The sequence below is a fragment of the Macaca thibetana genome, chromosome 5 (assembly GCF_024542745.1).
Source record: "Macaca thibetana thibetana isolate TM-01 chromosome 5, ASM2454274v1, whole genome shotgun sequence".
Lineage (NCBI taxonomy): Eukaryota > Metazoa > Chordata > Mammalia > Primates > Cercopithecidae > Macaca > Macaca thibetana.
Genome location: NC_065582.1, coordinates 43,384,630 through 43,402,511, shown reverse-complemented (window position 1 = coordinate 43,402,511; position 17,882 = coordinate 43,384,630). Strand labels below are relative to the sequence as shown.

The window sequence follows — 17,882 nt, the reverse complement described above, 5'->3', positions numbered from 1 at the left end:
ATTGTTCATCTTAGAATAGCTTCTGCTAGTTCCAGCAACGTGTATTTTAAAAGAGAAGAATTTGTGAAAGAAACCCATTTCTTGACACTTTAAATGAAGAGATTTAGAAAGTAATCAGTGACTCGTATAGATCTTTTTTAGACTAGATGTTTTGAATTTACAAGGATTTAACTTTCTGACTCTTTGATGATGTTTCTGAAATTCTTATTAGTACATCTATGTTGCCATGAATTGTTCTAATGTTTATAACATCATTATTAAAAACTCAGTTTGGCATGATCAGCTTGTCACTCATTAGTGTTTCCCTTTAAGATTAGGAGTTACCAAAAATAATAAAATAGGCTGAGGAGTCTAAAAATAGCAAAGTTCTAAACGTTCCTTTTACACTTTAACCTATCATTTTTAGAGACATGGAAACACTGAATTCAGCCTCCAAATCAAAAATGCTAAGTTCTAACAAATCAAATGATCTAAATTTAGTTTGGGGAATTTGTTTTCAACACAATTGAATCTTTTGAAATTAAAGAAAAAAAATTTCAATTAGAATTTTCCCAAAAGATGTCAGTATCTATTTTTAAAAAACCAACGCCTTCTGATGAGGAGCAACATGTGAGTTGCCTGAACTTGAAGTACAAATACATACATGTATATACATAAATTTTAATAGCATTTTAGTTATTCAAGGTGCTTTACTATCAAATTTTATTAAAATCTCATTAAGAGAGAAATCTCAAATCACTTACTATGTTCCACAATTATTATAAACTGAACGATTTAAATGAGAGGAGGAGATAATGACATTAACTTCTTAACTTAAAGCAATCCTCCATGGCATGATTTTAAAATATTTTCTTAGTCTCAAATTTATGTAAATTGAATTCACCTATCATTAGTTATTACCCACCTAGTTACATTAAAAACAATAACAAAAACAACAAAAAGAGCTTTCTATAATAATTAGTTCCTAAAAACACTGTTCAAATTAGACCTGGGACATTATTAAACTAGCTATAAATATGTACAGTATTTTATTTAGTATACCCAGATGCCTGAAAATCAACAAAAATGCCCTCAGAGTTCTTTCTTCAAATACTCTTCTAATAAAAGCGTTTCATTCAAAGATTTAAGGTAATCTGAAATAAATACCCTTTTCAGATTCTATTATGTTTGTACCACAGGAATGGTCACTCATAATCAGAGAATAATCAATGGATCAGGGTATTTTAGATCTTGCAGGGCTCAGTCAGAGATAACCAATTTCCTTATTTCATGGATATCCATAGTCACACACACATAAAAATTCATGGCAGAGCTTGGACAAAAACCTAGATCTAACATTTAGCTCAAAGTTATTTCTTATCATATCATATAAACATTTTATATAATTTATCCCACAAGTCCACAGTTTAGACACTATCATTGCCTCATTTTATATATAGGGAAGCTTACATAGTTAGGCTAGTATTCAGTCAAGTAAGAATTTAAACCCAGTCTGGCTCCAGAAACCATACCACTACTCATAATCCTAAATTTTAAGAACAGGTGGATATTTTCCATTTATAGAGAAAATTCCCAAATAGCTGTAACAAATACCATCCTTTAAGAATAATAAAATAAAAATATAAAGTTTACAATTTGGAATTTCACTCCTGTAAAATAAATCTTCTTCCTAATCCCAACTCAAGCACCAATTTCTCCCTGAAGCCTTCTCATGTCATTTAACTGAGATGAACGTCTTTCTTCAAACCTTTAATAATTGTTGTACATTGTTCATATGTAGAATGTACTAGCTGTCTCAATATCTATTTTCCTCTTCTTTCTTAGTAACAGAAATCTAATTTTCAGCTCTCAGTAAACTGCCATATTTCCCAACTTCAGTGGCTAGAAGTGATCATGTGACTGAGTTCTACAAAAGGAAGTGCTAGTATTGTGGTGGAATTCCAGGAATGCTGTTCAAAGAAAGAAGACTCAGGTTTCAGGGAGCTCTTTCTTCTTTTTCCTTTTTCTTTTTTTTTTTTTTTTTTTTTTTTGAGACGGAGTCTTGCTCTTTAGCCCAGGCTGGAGTAGGGAACTCTTTTTTCTATTCTCACTACTTTACCTTGCTATCCAGACGTTCTGGCTGGGGCTCCAGCAGCTATCTTGGATCATGAGGCAGCCTTGAGGAAGAAAACTGCATGCTGCAGATGGTGGAGGTCAGAAATAGGAGTCTTGGCCCATGATGAGACCATGAAGCCACTATACCATACTTGGACAGCTCCCTCCAAATGGAAAAATTTATTATTATGGAAAAATAAATCTTAATCTTGTGTAAGTCACTTTTATTATTATTCTTTCTGTTAAGCCAAACCTAATTCTAACTGATACAGTTCACACGTTTCATAATCCTAGGTGGTTGTAACTATGGTGAAGAGAGGAAAAAAAGATATAGAATTATTTCTCTTACAACACTGGAGCAAAACATACCTAATCATAATTTTCACTCTCGAACTCTCTCTGGTAATTTTCAACTTTGTGAAAGAAAAAGCAGGGGAAGGAACGGGAATAAAAAAAGTAAAACAACACTTCTGCCTTTCTGCCATTGCTCATGCCATTTCCTCTCCTCTCCTTTACCAGTTAATTCCTACCCATACCTCAAGGCTCAGCTCAGAGCAATCACTTCTGTCAGATCTGTGAATTTAGAGTGCATATTGTCTGTGCCATTTATTTGACAATCATATATCTCTAGTAACATCTTTCATATGGCTTGTTAACTTTTACATTGCATTTCTTTTTCTACATGTCATCTCCACAACCTAGTGGGACCCACCTTATATTTCTTTGCATTCTTCACAGACACTAGAAAACTACCTCTGTGTAGCAGGAAATCAATAAATACCTTTGATCGATTAACTGAATTAGGGTAAGAAAAAAAAGTGAAGAAAAGAAAAAGAGCAAAAGACTAAGAAGTGAGAATACACAGCTTCTTAGGAGTGAAAGAGCATAATACAAATCCCAAAGAACCACAAGCACAAGTTGTACTTCACTAGACCTTACCAAACAAGTGGGCCTGGTAAAACAAATATGATACGTTCATATAGTCAGTGCATGTCTCACACTATACTTAGTAAGCTTGTTCTCTAACAAAGGAATCGTGTATTTTGTTTCAGTCACTCAGACAAAATTGTGTCAACTTTATTTTCTCAAAGTCTAGACATCTGAAAGACTAAGAGATCCAACTTAAGAAGCTATGTTTTGATAGTGGAGGTGTATGGTACCAAATCATGTACCAAAATTGGCTTCCAGAAAGTTCATATTTTACAGATATTATTCTATTAAACAATTGTGATAACATATAGAATAATACTTGGACACATGAAATAATGACTTAAAATATTACTGAGTCTAAACTAAGCAATCCAAAAGATTATTTTTTAAAACAGACTTTATTGTCTAAAACCCAGAAATAAGACAGCATCGCAAAAAACATTACTGGCTCTATAAAAATAAGATACAGGCTATGCATATTTTTTGCAGATGCTACATCATTAAAAACTCTGTAAGGCTATGTGACACTAAAAGCTGTGTAGCACTATGTAGAATTAACACTATGTAACAACATGTTTAAAAGTTTTAACTACATTTAAATACAAACAATAATAATTAACACAGCATTTTAAACAGAGGTAATTGATATTTTACCTAGACTCATGAACTAGTTTATACATCACTTAGTTTACTCTCAATTATTTGTAAATCACTGTACTACATACCTGCTAATGAGTTATGCCCCCCAAAATATAATATTCTAATTTACTTCAGGAATTTAACAAAGTTTTAAGGCACAAAAAATTTTAAATTAACAGAAAACTTAGTTTCTCAATCTTTCATAACACAAATCAAGTCTCTGTTACATCATTTATTTTAAAATAATGATTAAAAATGCTAAAACAACATCCTTATATTGTTCTACTTATGAAAGCTGAACTACTTTTGAATCTTTATATATACATATTGATACAACATTTACTTGCAAATTACTCATTACTCATATCTTCCTTTCAAATTTTCTTTCACATAGATTTCTCAGAAGCATCCAAGCCAGTAGTTTCTTTGACAGTGAAATGTACAAAATAAATGGCATGTCAACAAGTAAATTAGCATTCCCTTTCTGACCAGCTGGGTCATGTTTCCTTTTCAAAATCCTTAGTCCCATGACACAAAATAATAATAATCTAAAAGACCTCATTAAATGATCAATATATTGACATAACCTCTATAAGGAGACACATAGTGTTTTAATTGATTGCTTGAATTCTTGAAATGGAATATTAAAACCCAAGCCTCCGAAATATATTGTAAGAGAACATTTGATTTATTTATTAACTAATTTTCTTCAGGGTATGGATACTGGCACATGAAAAGATTCAACAACTTTTATATTTAACCAAAAAGTAAAAGAAATCCAGCTTTCACTAAATCTTTCATATAAACAGTATCACAGCAAAAGTTGTAATAGACAAGTTAAACCATGTTTACTTACCAAAAAACTTCCAAAGGCTGAATTAAATATTGCAGCTGCCTATAAAGAAAATAAATAGGGGGAAAAAAACTCATTGAAAGTAAATAGGAATAATAAAGACAAAGATTATCATTCTCCCTTCCCCCACTATTCAAAACCTTAAAACATTGACTCTATAAAGCAAAGTTAGTCATTGCTTCCAAAATTGCCAGTGGCCTGTAGTTCACTGAGACAGATGAGCTACAGCTTAGGAATTCATAAATAATGGGTCTCAAAAGCAGGCAGAAAACACTTGTCATGCCATGAACCTATATAACAGTACCAAAAGAATCACTGACAATGCTAAATTGAGACCACGTTGTTATTGATTTTCCTACTAAATTTAAAACAATCAGAGGTTGATTTATTCATTAAAAAATGTATATTACTAGGAGAAGGAAAAACAGAAATATAAGACAAACATTAATTGCTCCCTGTCAGTGGCACAGTCTTAGGAGCTACAATCACAAGGTAAGATCTGTTTCTATACATCACACATTAGAAATATGAACCATGCTGTTAAGACTAGGAAAGTTATTGCTGTACCATTAATTCTAAGGTAAAGAAAAGAAAGAAAAACTCCAAATTGGTGTTCAAAATTCAAAGAAGAAACATTTGACTTTCTGCTTACCTAAATATCCACGGAATACATAGTAGATGTAATATAGCTCTTAATTTTAATTTAATCACTATATTCAGTGAAGCTATGCCAGAGTCCTGCAAGCTTCTCACATTACCCAAAAGGAAAAAACTTGTATAACATCCAATTTGATAAAAAGAAAATAAGACAGAAAAAATAATAAAAGGGGTAGAGAGAACCTATTTACATCTCCTGCACATCCAGAGCAGAATTAAATTAATCATCATGGACATTAGCAGCCACACTGTAGTAAAAAGAGGATATCAGTTTTGTAAGTTTGAATAAAGTCCAAAGCCAGGCTAAGAGCTGTAGCTGAAAATGCTTTCTGCTCCAGAAGAGGATGCAATGAGAGTGAATGGGTAATGAGATCCTTGGCTCCAGAGAGCTTAGCTCTCCTGTTCCAGTTCATAATTAATTCAAAGCTTTGATAATTTCATTAGATTTCTCCTTTGCTGGCCCTATCAATAAAAGATGGCACTGGACCACAGCTCCTCTGTGGCATAAACACAGGCACAGGCACAGACCAGGGAAACCTTTGCTTCCTGACAGGGACAATGGCATATGGTGTTCTGTGTTGTACAGGGAGCAGTGAAAAAAAGAAAATCAGCTAAATAAAACATTACAGATGACAATTGTAAACTATAGCAATATATTTAACACATCTTCCTGGAATTCCATTATGGATGATTCCAGGAAAAAGTTTTATGTCTGGAGAAAAATAAGTAAAAGGGTATAAATAAATGAGTTGTGGTAACACCAACAGGGAACACTGGCCCTCCTTCCTACAAAATATGTACCTTTCTCACAAACAACTTTTATATTTAGATCTTATTTTGTGCTTAAAAACGGAATTACTTCTTTTTAATAAAGGAAGGAGGTCTTCCCCCTTTGAGCCTCTCTCTTCTGAATTCCTTTATTTCTAGTCCCTTTCACTAAGCTTTTACTCAATAACTAGCGGTTTTGTCTAGCATTTGAGGAAACAAAGAATCATTCAAGGAAAAAAGACTCAGAAGTCAAAGTAAAATAACCATATATGACAAATAATATCATACTCATAAATAACTCATAAATACTCATAACTATATGAGTATATAACAACTACTACTCATAAGATCAAATCACCATACTCCTACCCTCTCTTGTTCTCTTCTTTAACACAAATGCAAGAAATACATTTTATATGAATTGGCCTATGTTCCTGCCTCTTATAAAATGACAGTGATGGGATATCTTAGGTACCCAAAGATGCTGCAGGTCAACTCATTCTTAGTTGTTTTCCAACAGTGGTGATGGATTTGAACTCAGTTGACTATATTGTCCTCCTGTGCAGTGAGCGCCGTCAATCTCTTGTGAAATGATTGATTAAGGTTCTGGGTACTCTGAAGACCATGTGAAATCAGACACTGAAACCAAGGATCTTGTGCTCAACAGCAACCGATAATTAAGGTAATAGTTGGCTCAATTATGTGGTTGCAATCTATGAAACAACCACGATTTCCAGAGTTTCAACAAGTAATAATAAATATTTAGAGTATTTTATTGATATATAAAAGACATGCATGTATTTCGACTTAGGGAGGAATTCCCAGCTCCTTGGCATGGCGTCCAAGGCCCTCCATGAACAGGTTTCTATCCATCTCATTCCCTGCCTCAATTTTACATTCTGACAACAATGAACTACTTGCAATTTCCCAAACTCATCATGCCATTTCTTACTTCCTTGCTCCCTGGCCTGAAATACCCTTCCCCCTCTTCTACCTAGGTAATTCTATTTTATTTTAATAACACAGCTTGGTCATCATCCTTCTGAGATGGGAGAGCTCCCTTGATCCATTATGGGACTGGCGAAGGGAGTAGCTCATTTACTCGGCCGCCATGCTCAGTCCCTTACAGGAGTGAGCACACAAGCAAATGGGTGTGGGAACAGGCACAAAGGAACACTGGAACTGGCCAGTTGCTCCTCTCTGGCAGGAGCAGGGTGAGTTTGTGCCACCCCGCGGCAGTGTCCAAGTGTGTTAAAATGCTCTTTTAGCTCTGCCATCCAGGTGGGGGTGTCTGTGATCCTCGGAGCCCCAGAAGACATGTGTTACAATCAGTGCTCTTTTAGCATTTGCCATCCATGGATGGCTAGGTGTTAACTAGCTCAGTGGAGGGTCAGGTGACAGCCTTTTACACTCTGCCCTCTTGGTACCCGAGTTCTTGTCAGGTGTCCAGGAAAAATCAGGTCGCACAAACAAATCAAAAGCTAGTTAATGTGGAGGACTTTGTTGAGCAGTGGGAGTGGCTCTCAGAGGGAAAGGGAGCTGGAAGGGGGGTGCAGTGGGACGATAATCTTTCCCTGGAGTCTGGCGATTCCTAATCGAACTCCTCTCTGACCGTAGTCTCTGATGTACAGCTGCTTCACCTCTGGATGTTCGGAGCTTCTCTCTTCTGTGTGTGTGCGCGCACATGTGCGCACACGTGCCCTGAGTCTGGGGTTTGCAGTTCTCATGGGCACAAGGGGTGGGGCAGGCCAAAAGGCAATATTCAGGTGGGAAAACAAGAATAGTTCTTACTTTCGGCCATGGGTCCAGACTTGAGGGTGGAGGTCTTGCCAGGAACCCCATCCTCTTCTACCCAGTATTTCTCTGCCTCCTGGCCCTATTACTTCCAAGAGGCTTTCAATGACCTTCCCCCGACACACACACACACACAACTTAGCATACACACATATCTACACTTACAGATGGACTGAGTATCCCCACACCTGCTGGCAGAACATCCTGAGCCTATCTCTGCCACGGGACTTGTCCCACTGTATTGAAATGACTGGCTGGGTATGGTGACTCATGCCTGTAATCCCAGCACTTTGGGAGGCCACGGTGGGCAGATCACTTGAGGTCAGGAGTTTGAGATCAGCCTGGCCAACATGGTGAAACCCTGTCTCTCCTAAAAATACAAAAATTAGCCAGACATGGTGGCAGATGCCTGTAATCCCCGTGACTTGGGAGGCTGAAGCAGGAGAATTGCTTGAACCCAGGAGGTGGAGGTTGCAGTGAGTCGAGATTATACCACTGCTTTCCAGCCGGATGATGGAGCAAGACCCTATCTCAGAAAAAATGAAACGACCTACTTACGTGTCTCTCTCCCCTGGTCATGTAAGGAAGGAGTTTAATGAAACTCATCCCAAGCACCCACTTGTTTATTACTCCTACTCACACCTTGACTCTGAAGTCGCCAGAAGTAGAAAGGGTGAGAAGGTCTATCTATCTATCTATCTATCTATCTATCTATCTATCTATCTATCTATCTATAGTGAAACAGATCAGGCCCTTGTGTCCACTGGTACTATTTTAAAATTTTTATCATGTGTATAGATTCATTAATTAAAAAATATGAATTGCTGACACAAGTACGATTTCCTGAAATGTCCAAAGTCTTCATCTCCTACTGAGTTATTTTATGTGTTTGGCAGAATCCAAGGCACAGAAGACTGGATCAGACATCTGGTACTATAGCTAACCTATGACAGTAACAGGAGATCTAGACTTCAGACTCCCATCCATCCCATCCAATACAATAATTTCCTTCACATCGTTTTCAAAACAGTATCTTGTTTTACTTCTCTTAAAATGCTTGAACCTTCCTATTGTGATATAGTTATATAAAATATGTTTAATATAAATAATGTTTTCCGAGATCAGATGAGATTGGGCAAGTTCAGAGTAGTATGACTGTAGACCACAAATGACCAAAAATTAGCCACCATGCCTAGCTAGAATTTTTTAATTTTTTTGTAGAGACAGGGTTTCCTTATGTTGCCCAGGCTGGTCTTGAACTCCTGGACTCAAGCGATCCTCCCATCTCAGCCTCCTAAAGTATTGAGATTACAGGTGTGAGTCACCATACCCAGCTTGATGTTAAAATATAGCAGTTCTTTGGTTATTATCTCCTTTGTTAGAAAATATTTCAAAACCCATTCCTCCTCTAGAATTCTCCATTACAACAAGAATTTGTCTAATTCATTGAAAGAAATGAGTGAATGAACAAATACCTCTTGTGCTAACTGAATGTCCTACACAGTAATGTTTTTATTATTAACTCATAAAATCCCATTAGCAAAATGTATACCTTGGAGTAATCACATTTGGTAGATAATCAGATCAGCCCTAGCTAAAAAAAAAAAAAAAAAAAAAGTTCATATTGAGAGTTTTTTTTAATATTGACTAGATTGACTTCCTTTATATTACACATTTGTAGATAATATATTGCTTTTGGTATCAACCCAATTTTACCCAATATAAGATATTTTACTAATGTTCCATTATATATTATACAGCATGTCTTTATTAAATTATTTTGGAAAATTAAGCAAGTTCAATAATGAATTAATTACATCATAAACTACTTGGAATTATTTAAAACAAAGGTAAATTTCTAAAAAAAAAAAAAAAAAAAAAACCTAAGAAAATGAGGAAAAATAGTTCTCTCATAAAAGCAAGCTCTTTCCTTGCTGAATGGCTCTAAACATTATGAAGTTCTACCTTAAGCCTACCGTAAGCCTGAAACCTGTAACTTCCCATAACTGCCATGTACTGGACCATGTTCTGTGCTCTGGAGTTACATAAATATGTCTAGTCCCTTTTATAAATGCATTTCAAATATATGTATACTGCTGGCTCCTACCCAAGTCTTCTCTTATGACATTATATCAAAAATATTCATAATGCTGGTCCAACACGCCTCTTTTTCCTTCCCTTATGAGGCTACTAAATAAACAAAATATAAAATCCATTATTTACATTGAGTATGAATAATTTATGGTAAGTTAATGTATTAAATTTCTAGCTTTTGCTTTTGAGTATCTGATTCTCAAAATACATAGAAATGTTCACCAAAATGTAAAAATGGGATATTTATGGTTATCTCAGAATTTCTAATGATGTTTCCAGCCTAGGAGAATACCCTTAGGAGAATACCAAACTTGGGAGAAGAATCCTGCTATTCAAAAGTAAGATACCAGACACATACCTCGGTACTTATAAAAAGACACCAAAAGTGGGTCAGGGACCACTTCACATGCAGGCTGTATAGGTGAAGACTAGAAATTCCAGAGGAGATTGATAAATGAAAATGTTTTCCTCCTTCTCTACAGGAGAAAGCTGCTCTGTTCACCACATCTCTCAAGTTGGAGTAAAGGGTGATATCTACAAACGAAGCAACTGTGATGGAACAAACAGCAAAGAAATTAGAATAGCATTTCTGTTCCATGCTGGATGTTTAGTGACAGGACAAATTCCACACTGGGCCACCACAGGATCATCGGATACACCCTGTAAGAGTTCTTAGGAACATTCTCACCCAGTGCATTTCCCACTGGGTGGCAGGGATAGGGAAGGTGCGTAAGTGAACCAGAAATAAATACTTGCTTCCTGACTAGAAGCAGCAAAGGTGAGGGGCTGCCTAGAACAGCCCACAATGATAGGGCAAGGAGAGACAGTAAACAGTTGGACAAAGTATACTTCAATTCTGTGATGAGGCAAGGGCTTGCCAATTCCAAATGAGCCAAGAAGATGCCACATTGAACTTAATTCAGTTTGAGAGACCACTCCCAAGAAGAGACTCCACCAGCAAGAGGCTGAAGGAACAAGAGGAGCAGGGGTTGGAAGTATATTCTGAACAACCCTCTCCCCTGACCTGTCCAGTAAAAAGAGATAGCGTGTAGACCCCTGCTATGACAGAGGGCATTGAGGGCCACAGTATGACAGTATGAATAAACTAAGACCCCATCCTGTTCTCTCTCATTCATTTCTCCTCTGAAGTGGTCGGAAGTAGAAAAGGTGAGAAACTTTAAAAAAATAAAAACACAAACAACAACAACAACAACAACAACAACAACAAAAAACAGTGAAACAGACCATGCCCTCTTCTCCAGGGGCCCTATTGTTAAATGCTTATCATGTTTATATATTCATTAATTAAAAGTATAACTTTCTATGTTTTAAAAACATAGGTTTGGCCTCACTTGGGAAAGAAAGGAATTTAAAGTTTTAAACTAGACTGCCCTGGGTTATTTAATAGCTAGAAATTAATCGTAATTGCCAAAGATATGACTATTTTTGTAATCAAAAGTGACCAGAAAACCATGAGATCTGACAGAGATGTCATCAAAGGAGGGGTGGGAATGGCAAACAGAAATATGTGAGAAGGTATTTCAGGTACATAATCCTTAAATTCACACCATTCAATAAAAAGATTTTAATAACAACACAACATTCTAAAGATATAGCTGAGCTAAAACAAACAAAAAACAGGTACAGTTAGCCCTCTGTATCTGTGGGTTCTGCATCTGTGGATTCAACCACACAGATCAAAAACCCTATACTCAAAAAAGAAGAAAAAAGTGGTTGTATCTACTGAATATGTACATACTTTTTTTCTTGTCGTTATTCCCTAAGCAATACAGTGTAACAACTTCTTACACAGCATTTACATCGTATATTAGGTATTTTATGTAATCTAGAGATGACAAAGTATACAGGAAGATGTGCATTTATATATAAATGTCATTATATAAAAGGGACTTGAACATCTGTAGATTTTGGTGTTCCTGGAGGGTCCTAGAACCAATACCCCACAGACACCATGGGACAATTGCACTAAACTTATAGAAATTAGTCAAAGCCACAGTAGTAAAGCATATGAGTTGATACTGCACTCATGCCCATGAAGACATAAGCAGCACAGGCTTTGGTCTGCAAAGGGTGGAGGACTGGAAACGAGACATCGGCATAAAGCAGAGTGGAAGTATAGAAGGACTGCCAGCACTGCGTAAAAGCAACTAGAAAACTCTACTTACAAATTTAAGAAAGTAGCATAAGGTCTGCATCAAAGGTGGGTGTAAGGATTGAATTTACACTACCTACATGACTCATGAATTTCAAACTAACAATTTATTTAAAGAAAGAAAAGACAAAACAGATGAAGGGGCAGTGGAACTCCCAAGCCCTTGAAAGAAGCAAACGTGAAACTTCTCTTTGGGGTCACTTCAATAACCCAGAACAGAGTGGATTACCAGATAAAACAACCTCCACTGAAGAAATGTTAACAATAAAACATTTTAAACAATATGAAAAAGCTGTATGATAAGAGTATCATAAAAGCAGTTAGGAAAAGGGAAGCAACTGGGTTTTTTACAATATACTAAAGAAAAATATACCAGACAGATTAAAGATCTAGATGTGGAAGGCAAAACTTTAACACTTTTAGAAGAAAATATGAAACTCTCTTTATGCCCTCAGAAATAAAAACAGTTTTTTTAAGCAAGACAGAAAAAGTACATATAAAAAAGGAGAAGCTAAAATAGAAATCCTGAATAGACCAATAGCAAGTAACCAGATGGAATCACTAGTAGTCTCACACCAAAAAAAAAAAAAAAAAAAAAAAAAAAAACAGGACCACACTTTCAAATAACTATTACCAGTTCTTCTCAAACTACCTCAGAAAAACTGAAGAGGAAGGAATTCTTCCTAATTCATTCTATGAGGTCAACATTACCCTGATACCAAACCAGACAAGGGTACAACACAAAAAGAAAACTACAGGCTAATACCCCTGATGAACACAGATGCAAAAATCCTCAACAACATCCTAGCAAATGGAATCCAACAGCACATCAAAACAATAGTACACCATGATCAAGTGGGATTTATCCTAGGGATGCAAGGATGGTTCAACACATGTAAATCAATACAGGTGGCACACCACATCAATAGAATGAGGGACAAAAACCACATGATTACCTCAATAGATGCAGAAAATGCATTTGATAAAATTCGACATCTCTTCATAATAAAAATTCTCAACAAATTAGGTATAGAAGTCACACACCTTAGATAGAAGTTACATACCTTAAAATAAGACAAAAGAAAAGCTAGGAGTTTCCATGCAACAAAGTTCTGGCCAATGAGATAAAAAGTGATATATGCTTGACGGTGGAGGCTTAGGGAGGGAGGTTAGTTTCTGGTACTGCCGCTTCTTCCTGCCGAGAGCAGTGAAAGCTATCTTGCATCCATAAGAGCACTGGAGAGATAGCCACTCTAATGTCACTGAGCCGCAGAATAAATGCCAGCAGGCTCTGCCTCCAGGCATCTTCGTATATGAGAAAAATAAGTCCTTCCTTGCTAAAGCCACTTTTAGTCAAATTTTCTGGTACTTGAAGCCTGACACTACCATATTTCTAAACAAGGGAAAAATAATAAAGGACTACCCCGGCAGGTCAGACAAATAAAAAACTATTTCCTCTAAAATATGAGCTTGAGTAGGCACATTAAATCTTATTTAGTATAATCTCTTGTTCCTATTGCATATGACATCATTGAAAATAAGGAAGAGAAAACTGACTATTGGTCACAATTGTTGGAGGTCAAAGCTAAATTGCCTCACCCTAGAAAATTCCTCAACTATGTGAATTTATATCCCATCAGGCTTTGATTCACAGGAAGGAGAAACAACCTTAATATTTATTTTCTCCCTAAGCATAGATTCAGTTTTAAAAACACATAAAAACGAAAACATTAAAGACTGAATTCCAATACTTAGTATTCAATTAAATATGGACACACAAAACATTTTAATTCTATTTGTAAGGTACTTTCTAAAGTGCTATAAAAAGTCAAAAACATTAAGAAATATTTATTGTTTCTTTCAAAGCCAGTGATGATTGACTTTCTCTTATGCAACTAGTTACTAGTTTTAATACTGACTACTTAATTACCACTATTTTCACTGAATAGACCTCATTACAATAAAAATTTGAATTCTACATTTCTATGTCATATTTAAGTATTACTATACCATACCACAGAAAAGTAAACATATACAGGATATCAATTAAAATGTCAGTTTATACACTACGCTCAGACACTTTTAATCTGATACCATTTTTATGTATATCATTGTATTTTTTAAGTACCATTACTTAAATTACTGAATATTACTTAAACCATTACTGAATATTTTCTCTCAACAAAGAAAGTTAAATGAAGACAGTACTGCTACCAGACATTCACCAATTTAAAGAAAGATTAATTTTAATTCTTTGTTTTAAAGTATTACAGAAATTAACAGAAGTATATATACACAAACATATACACACACTTCTGAGGTATGTATACTATATATAGATATAGATATATATAATGTGTGTGTATATATACAAATATACAATCTTCAAGTTAAGAGTGAATGTTTGATATGAGGAGCAAGCTACATTTCTTGCCTATTTCTACAGGTCCATTGCTTGACACCAGTGGAAAAAAGTACTTAATATCTTAAATCTTGAGGTGAATATGGGGTTGCTATCCTTGTTTATAACTATTCATCTCAACTCAGGCAAGGAAAAAGTACATTCAAGTTACTGTTTTCTGGGTGCTAAATTGAATCAGGTGTCCTCTCCTCTTAAGAAAATTAAGTTGCTTTTGTGCAAGAGTGTTTTAATGAGAACAGAGCTGGCCGACAGTGATAAATGGGAATGACACCAGAGAGAGCACATAAGCAGGACAATATGTGCATGTTACAGTCTTACAGCCTATTTTTCACTGACTATTCTGAATGACTTTGCTGTTTCTTAAGGGGCCTATTAATCTCAAATTTAGTTATTGCACAACGTTTATTTGAACATATATTCTGTGGATGATGACAGTTAATAAAGGAAATCTTTCACAAGCTGTATTTTTACATATTGTTCCAACTACAGCTCCCAGTCATTTGATGGTATTGATGGAATAACCTACATTGTGCTGCGGCTTTTTTAAAAAAGGCACATATATTCAGATTCCTTTCTAAGCACATGGGGACTCTTAACCGGCATACAAAAAATTCTAGTACCAAACAGTAAAAGTAAAAGGACATGTTAACTGTTCAACAAAAATCATTTAATGTGCAAACTGACCCTTCTAAGACAAAATAGACACCTTTTAACACTTTTAAAGCCCTGATACACAATATGCAATAGTTCGTGCATACAAAGCTACATTTTCACAATATGCATGGAGCAAGAGAGGAAAGGCAAAATCAATTTTCTTGAGGTGCAAAAAGAATGAAGTAACACAGCTGCTTTGATTTCTCTTTGGTATGCTTTTTTTTTTTTTTATGAAATGTCATGTACTTAAAATAGTGATGATTCTTATTTCTAGTAGAATACTTTTTAAGAGCTTAAAGGAATTGTTTCAACATTTTCCTAAAAACATAATTATCAGTTCAAATAAGCTTATCAATCCAGATTGTTGTTCTGGTTCTGGAAGAAATTTGGTACTTTAAGTGTTACTGGTTCCCAATAACAATACCTAATATTAGTAAGAAATCTTTAATTCAAATATTTAATTCAAGGCAGATTTTAAACTCTGCCTCATAATTGAGGTGAAATTAAACTTAAACATTTTGACTGCATCCTTCTGAAATCTCAGTCTTCAAAGGTGTTCAATTTCTATAAAATCAGAATTTTTAAGTGGGAAGGGCCATTAAATACTATGACAATCCCTTTGGAAATCAAGAAACAGACAGACGGGCAAAGGATCTTTCCCAAGGTCATGCTGGACAGCAGTAAAGCCAGAAAAGAACTCATCTCCAGACATCTCTTGCACTCTCTCTATTACATCCACACTGTCTGTTTTTTGTATTATTTTTAATAGACATTTGTAGATATATCATGGAAAAAGGGCACATGCTGAAACACTAATGGTTATGTTGGGGTAAATGGAATTATGAATATTTTTTCCTTTGTGCTTCTCCTAGAATTATGTTAAGAATTTTAGAGGCTCTCTCTTTAATCTTTAGGCAAACTTTGAACAATGCTGTGCACATATTAGATACTCTGTCTGACTAAAAATTGAATGAGTTGAGGATAATACCAAAATGAAACTACTTAAAAGAAGACTAAACTACTTAGTCTTCTTTGCCATGCTAACACTGAATATTCATAGGAACAAACCATGTGTATAACCCAGATTACCAGCACTTAAATTGAAAATACTATTTATTTATACTATTTATCTATTAATAACTTATTGATAAATATCTAAGATTTTTATTGTAAATCTCTAAGATTAAGCTGAATGAAACTTACTTAAAATGTTATATACTATTTGATATTATATCTTTTAAAAAAATCAATTTCTCAATATTCCTCAAGTTTAATTCTTAATCCTTTGGGTTTCCTATCTCTTCCAGAAAATAGTAAAACAAATGCTTCTCTAATTATTCATTCCTTCAACCTAAATTTATTAAGCAAACACAAAAATAAATACCATAGAGTACCAACTCAGAGTCTAGGGCTAGAAGAGAGACATCATAATAACTACAATACAAGAAGATCAATGGTATCAAAGAGTTATGGTAGCATAGAAATTAACTTTAAAATGGGCTTTTCCAGTATCTCCTAGTGAAATACAACAAGCACTTTTCTGATCAATTAATGGGAGCTCTATTTAATACCAACACATGAACTAAGCTCTCAGCACACTGAGAGAGGAATTGGCCAAGAATTCCCCTAACGCTTTGTTTAGAAGTGCATCCACAAAACCTAAGTGACAGCAATGTCAAAGCATCTAATGTTTCTTACGAATTTTAGACTCTAGCTTTCTTAACTCTGTTATTTCTGCTCTTTTCCATCCATTAGGTCTGGGAATCTCAAAGCTTCTTAAGAGGGCAATGGATCAATCCCTCAGCAATAACTCTCTCATCAGCTTTTCATTAGCAATAAAATAGCTTTCCTACCATCTTCTGGGAAATAACTTACCATAGATTCACAGAACTGCAATGGACTTCTGCAGATCATCTCATCAAGGCACTTTTCCTCAAAAGGACTACACTGAAATCACCGATGGTGTCCACCTATCCTATTCTTTATGTCTTCAGGATCAAACACTGCACAATCTCCTTTACAGTTTTAGATTTTAAAATCTATATTGTAAATCATATTTTAACTAATAAGTTCCTTCCTTTCCTGACTTAACTTTTTATTGGAGTTTTTTTTTTTAATGTTAGGTCCCCTAAGAAAATTTTTAAAGGCTGTGTTTTTGCCATTACAAGTAGTATGCTAGTAACCGTTTAACAACTGGCTCTTAGGATAAAGGGAGAACATCAGTTTGTAATATGTGCTGATTTTCATGGTGTAAATACTCCCACCATGGCCAATTTCAAAGTGCAAATATAATGTCACTCAACACCAAGAAGGGAAGGATGGCATAATTCCAAAAGCACAAGAAATTAGAAAAAGAAGGGCAAATTAAATACAAAACAAGTATAGGAAAGAAATAATAAAGATATGAGCAGAAGTTAATGAAATAAAAAGCAGAAAAACAGTAAAGAAAAATCACTGAAATCAAGAGGTGGGCCTTTGAAAAAGACAAATAAAATCGATACACCTCTAAAACAGGGATTGGTGAACTTTTAAAGAGTCACGGCTTTGTTTTAACCCAACTGGTCTAACACCAACTGTGTGTACTGGAATACAATTGTGGTGTTAACCACCTAGAATTAGCATCAAACTCCACAAGTTAAAAACTCAATCCCCCACAGGACTGCCCTTGCTTTAGACAGCAGCTGCACTTCAAGAGTCCACAGGCTACCCACACTTTTGACCAACTGGCTATAAATTCAGGGGTTCCAATGTCCCCCTTAGGTTCAATAATTCACTAGAATAACTCACAGAACTTACTCAAAGTG

The 17,882-nt window shown here is 35.2% G+C and overlaps 1 protein-coding gene across 4 annotated transcripts in view; it reads right to left on the bottom strand.

Annotated features, from left to right (window-relative positions):
• Window positions 1-17,882, bottom strand: part of SLC10A7 (solute carrier family 10 member 7) — a 259,177-nt gene that overhangs the window by 175,407 nt on the left and 65,888 nt on the right. For all 4 annotated transcript variants that reach the window (XM_050791779.1, XM_050791780.1, XM_050791781.1 and 1 more), the window contains exon 5: window positions 4,520-4,558. In XM_050791779.1, the coding sequence (XP_050647736.1) occupies window positions 4,520-4,558 (39 nt within the window). The remainder of the gene's footprint in view (window positions 1-4,519; window positions 4,559-17,882) is intronic.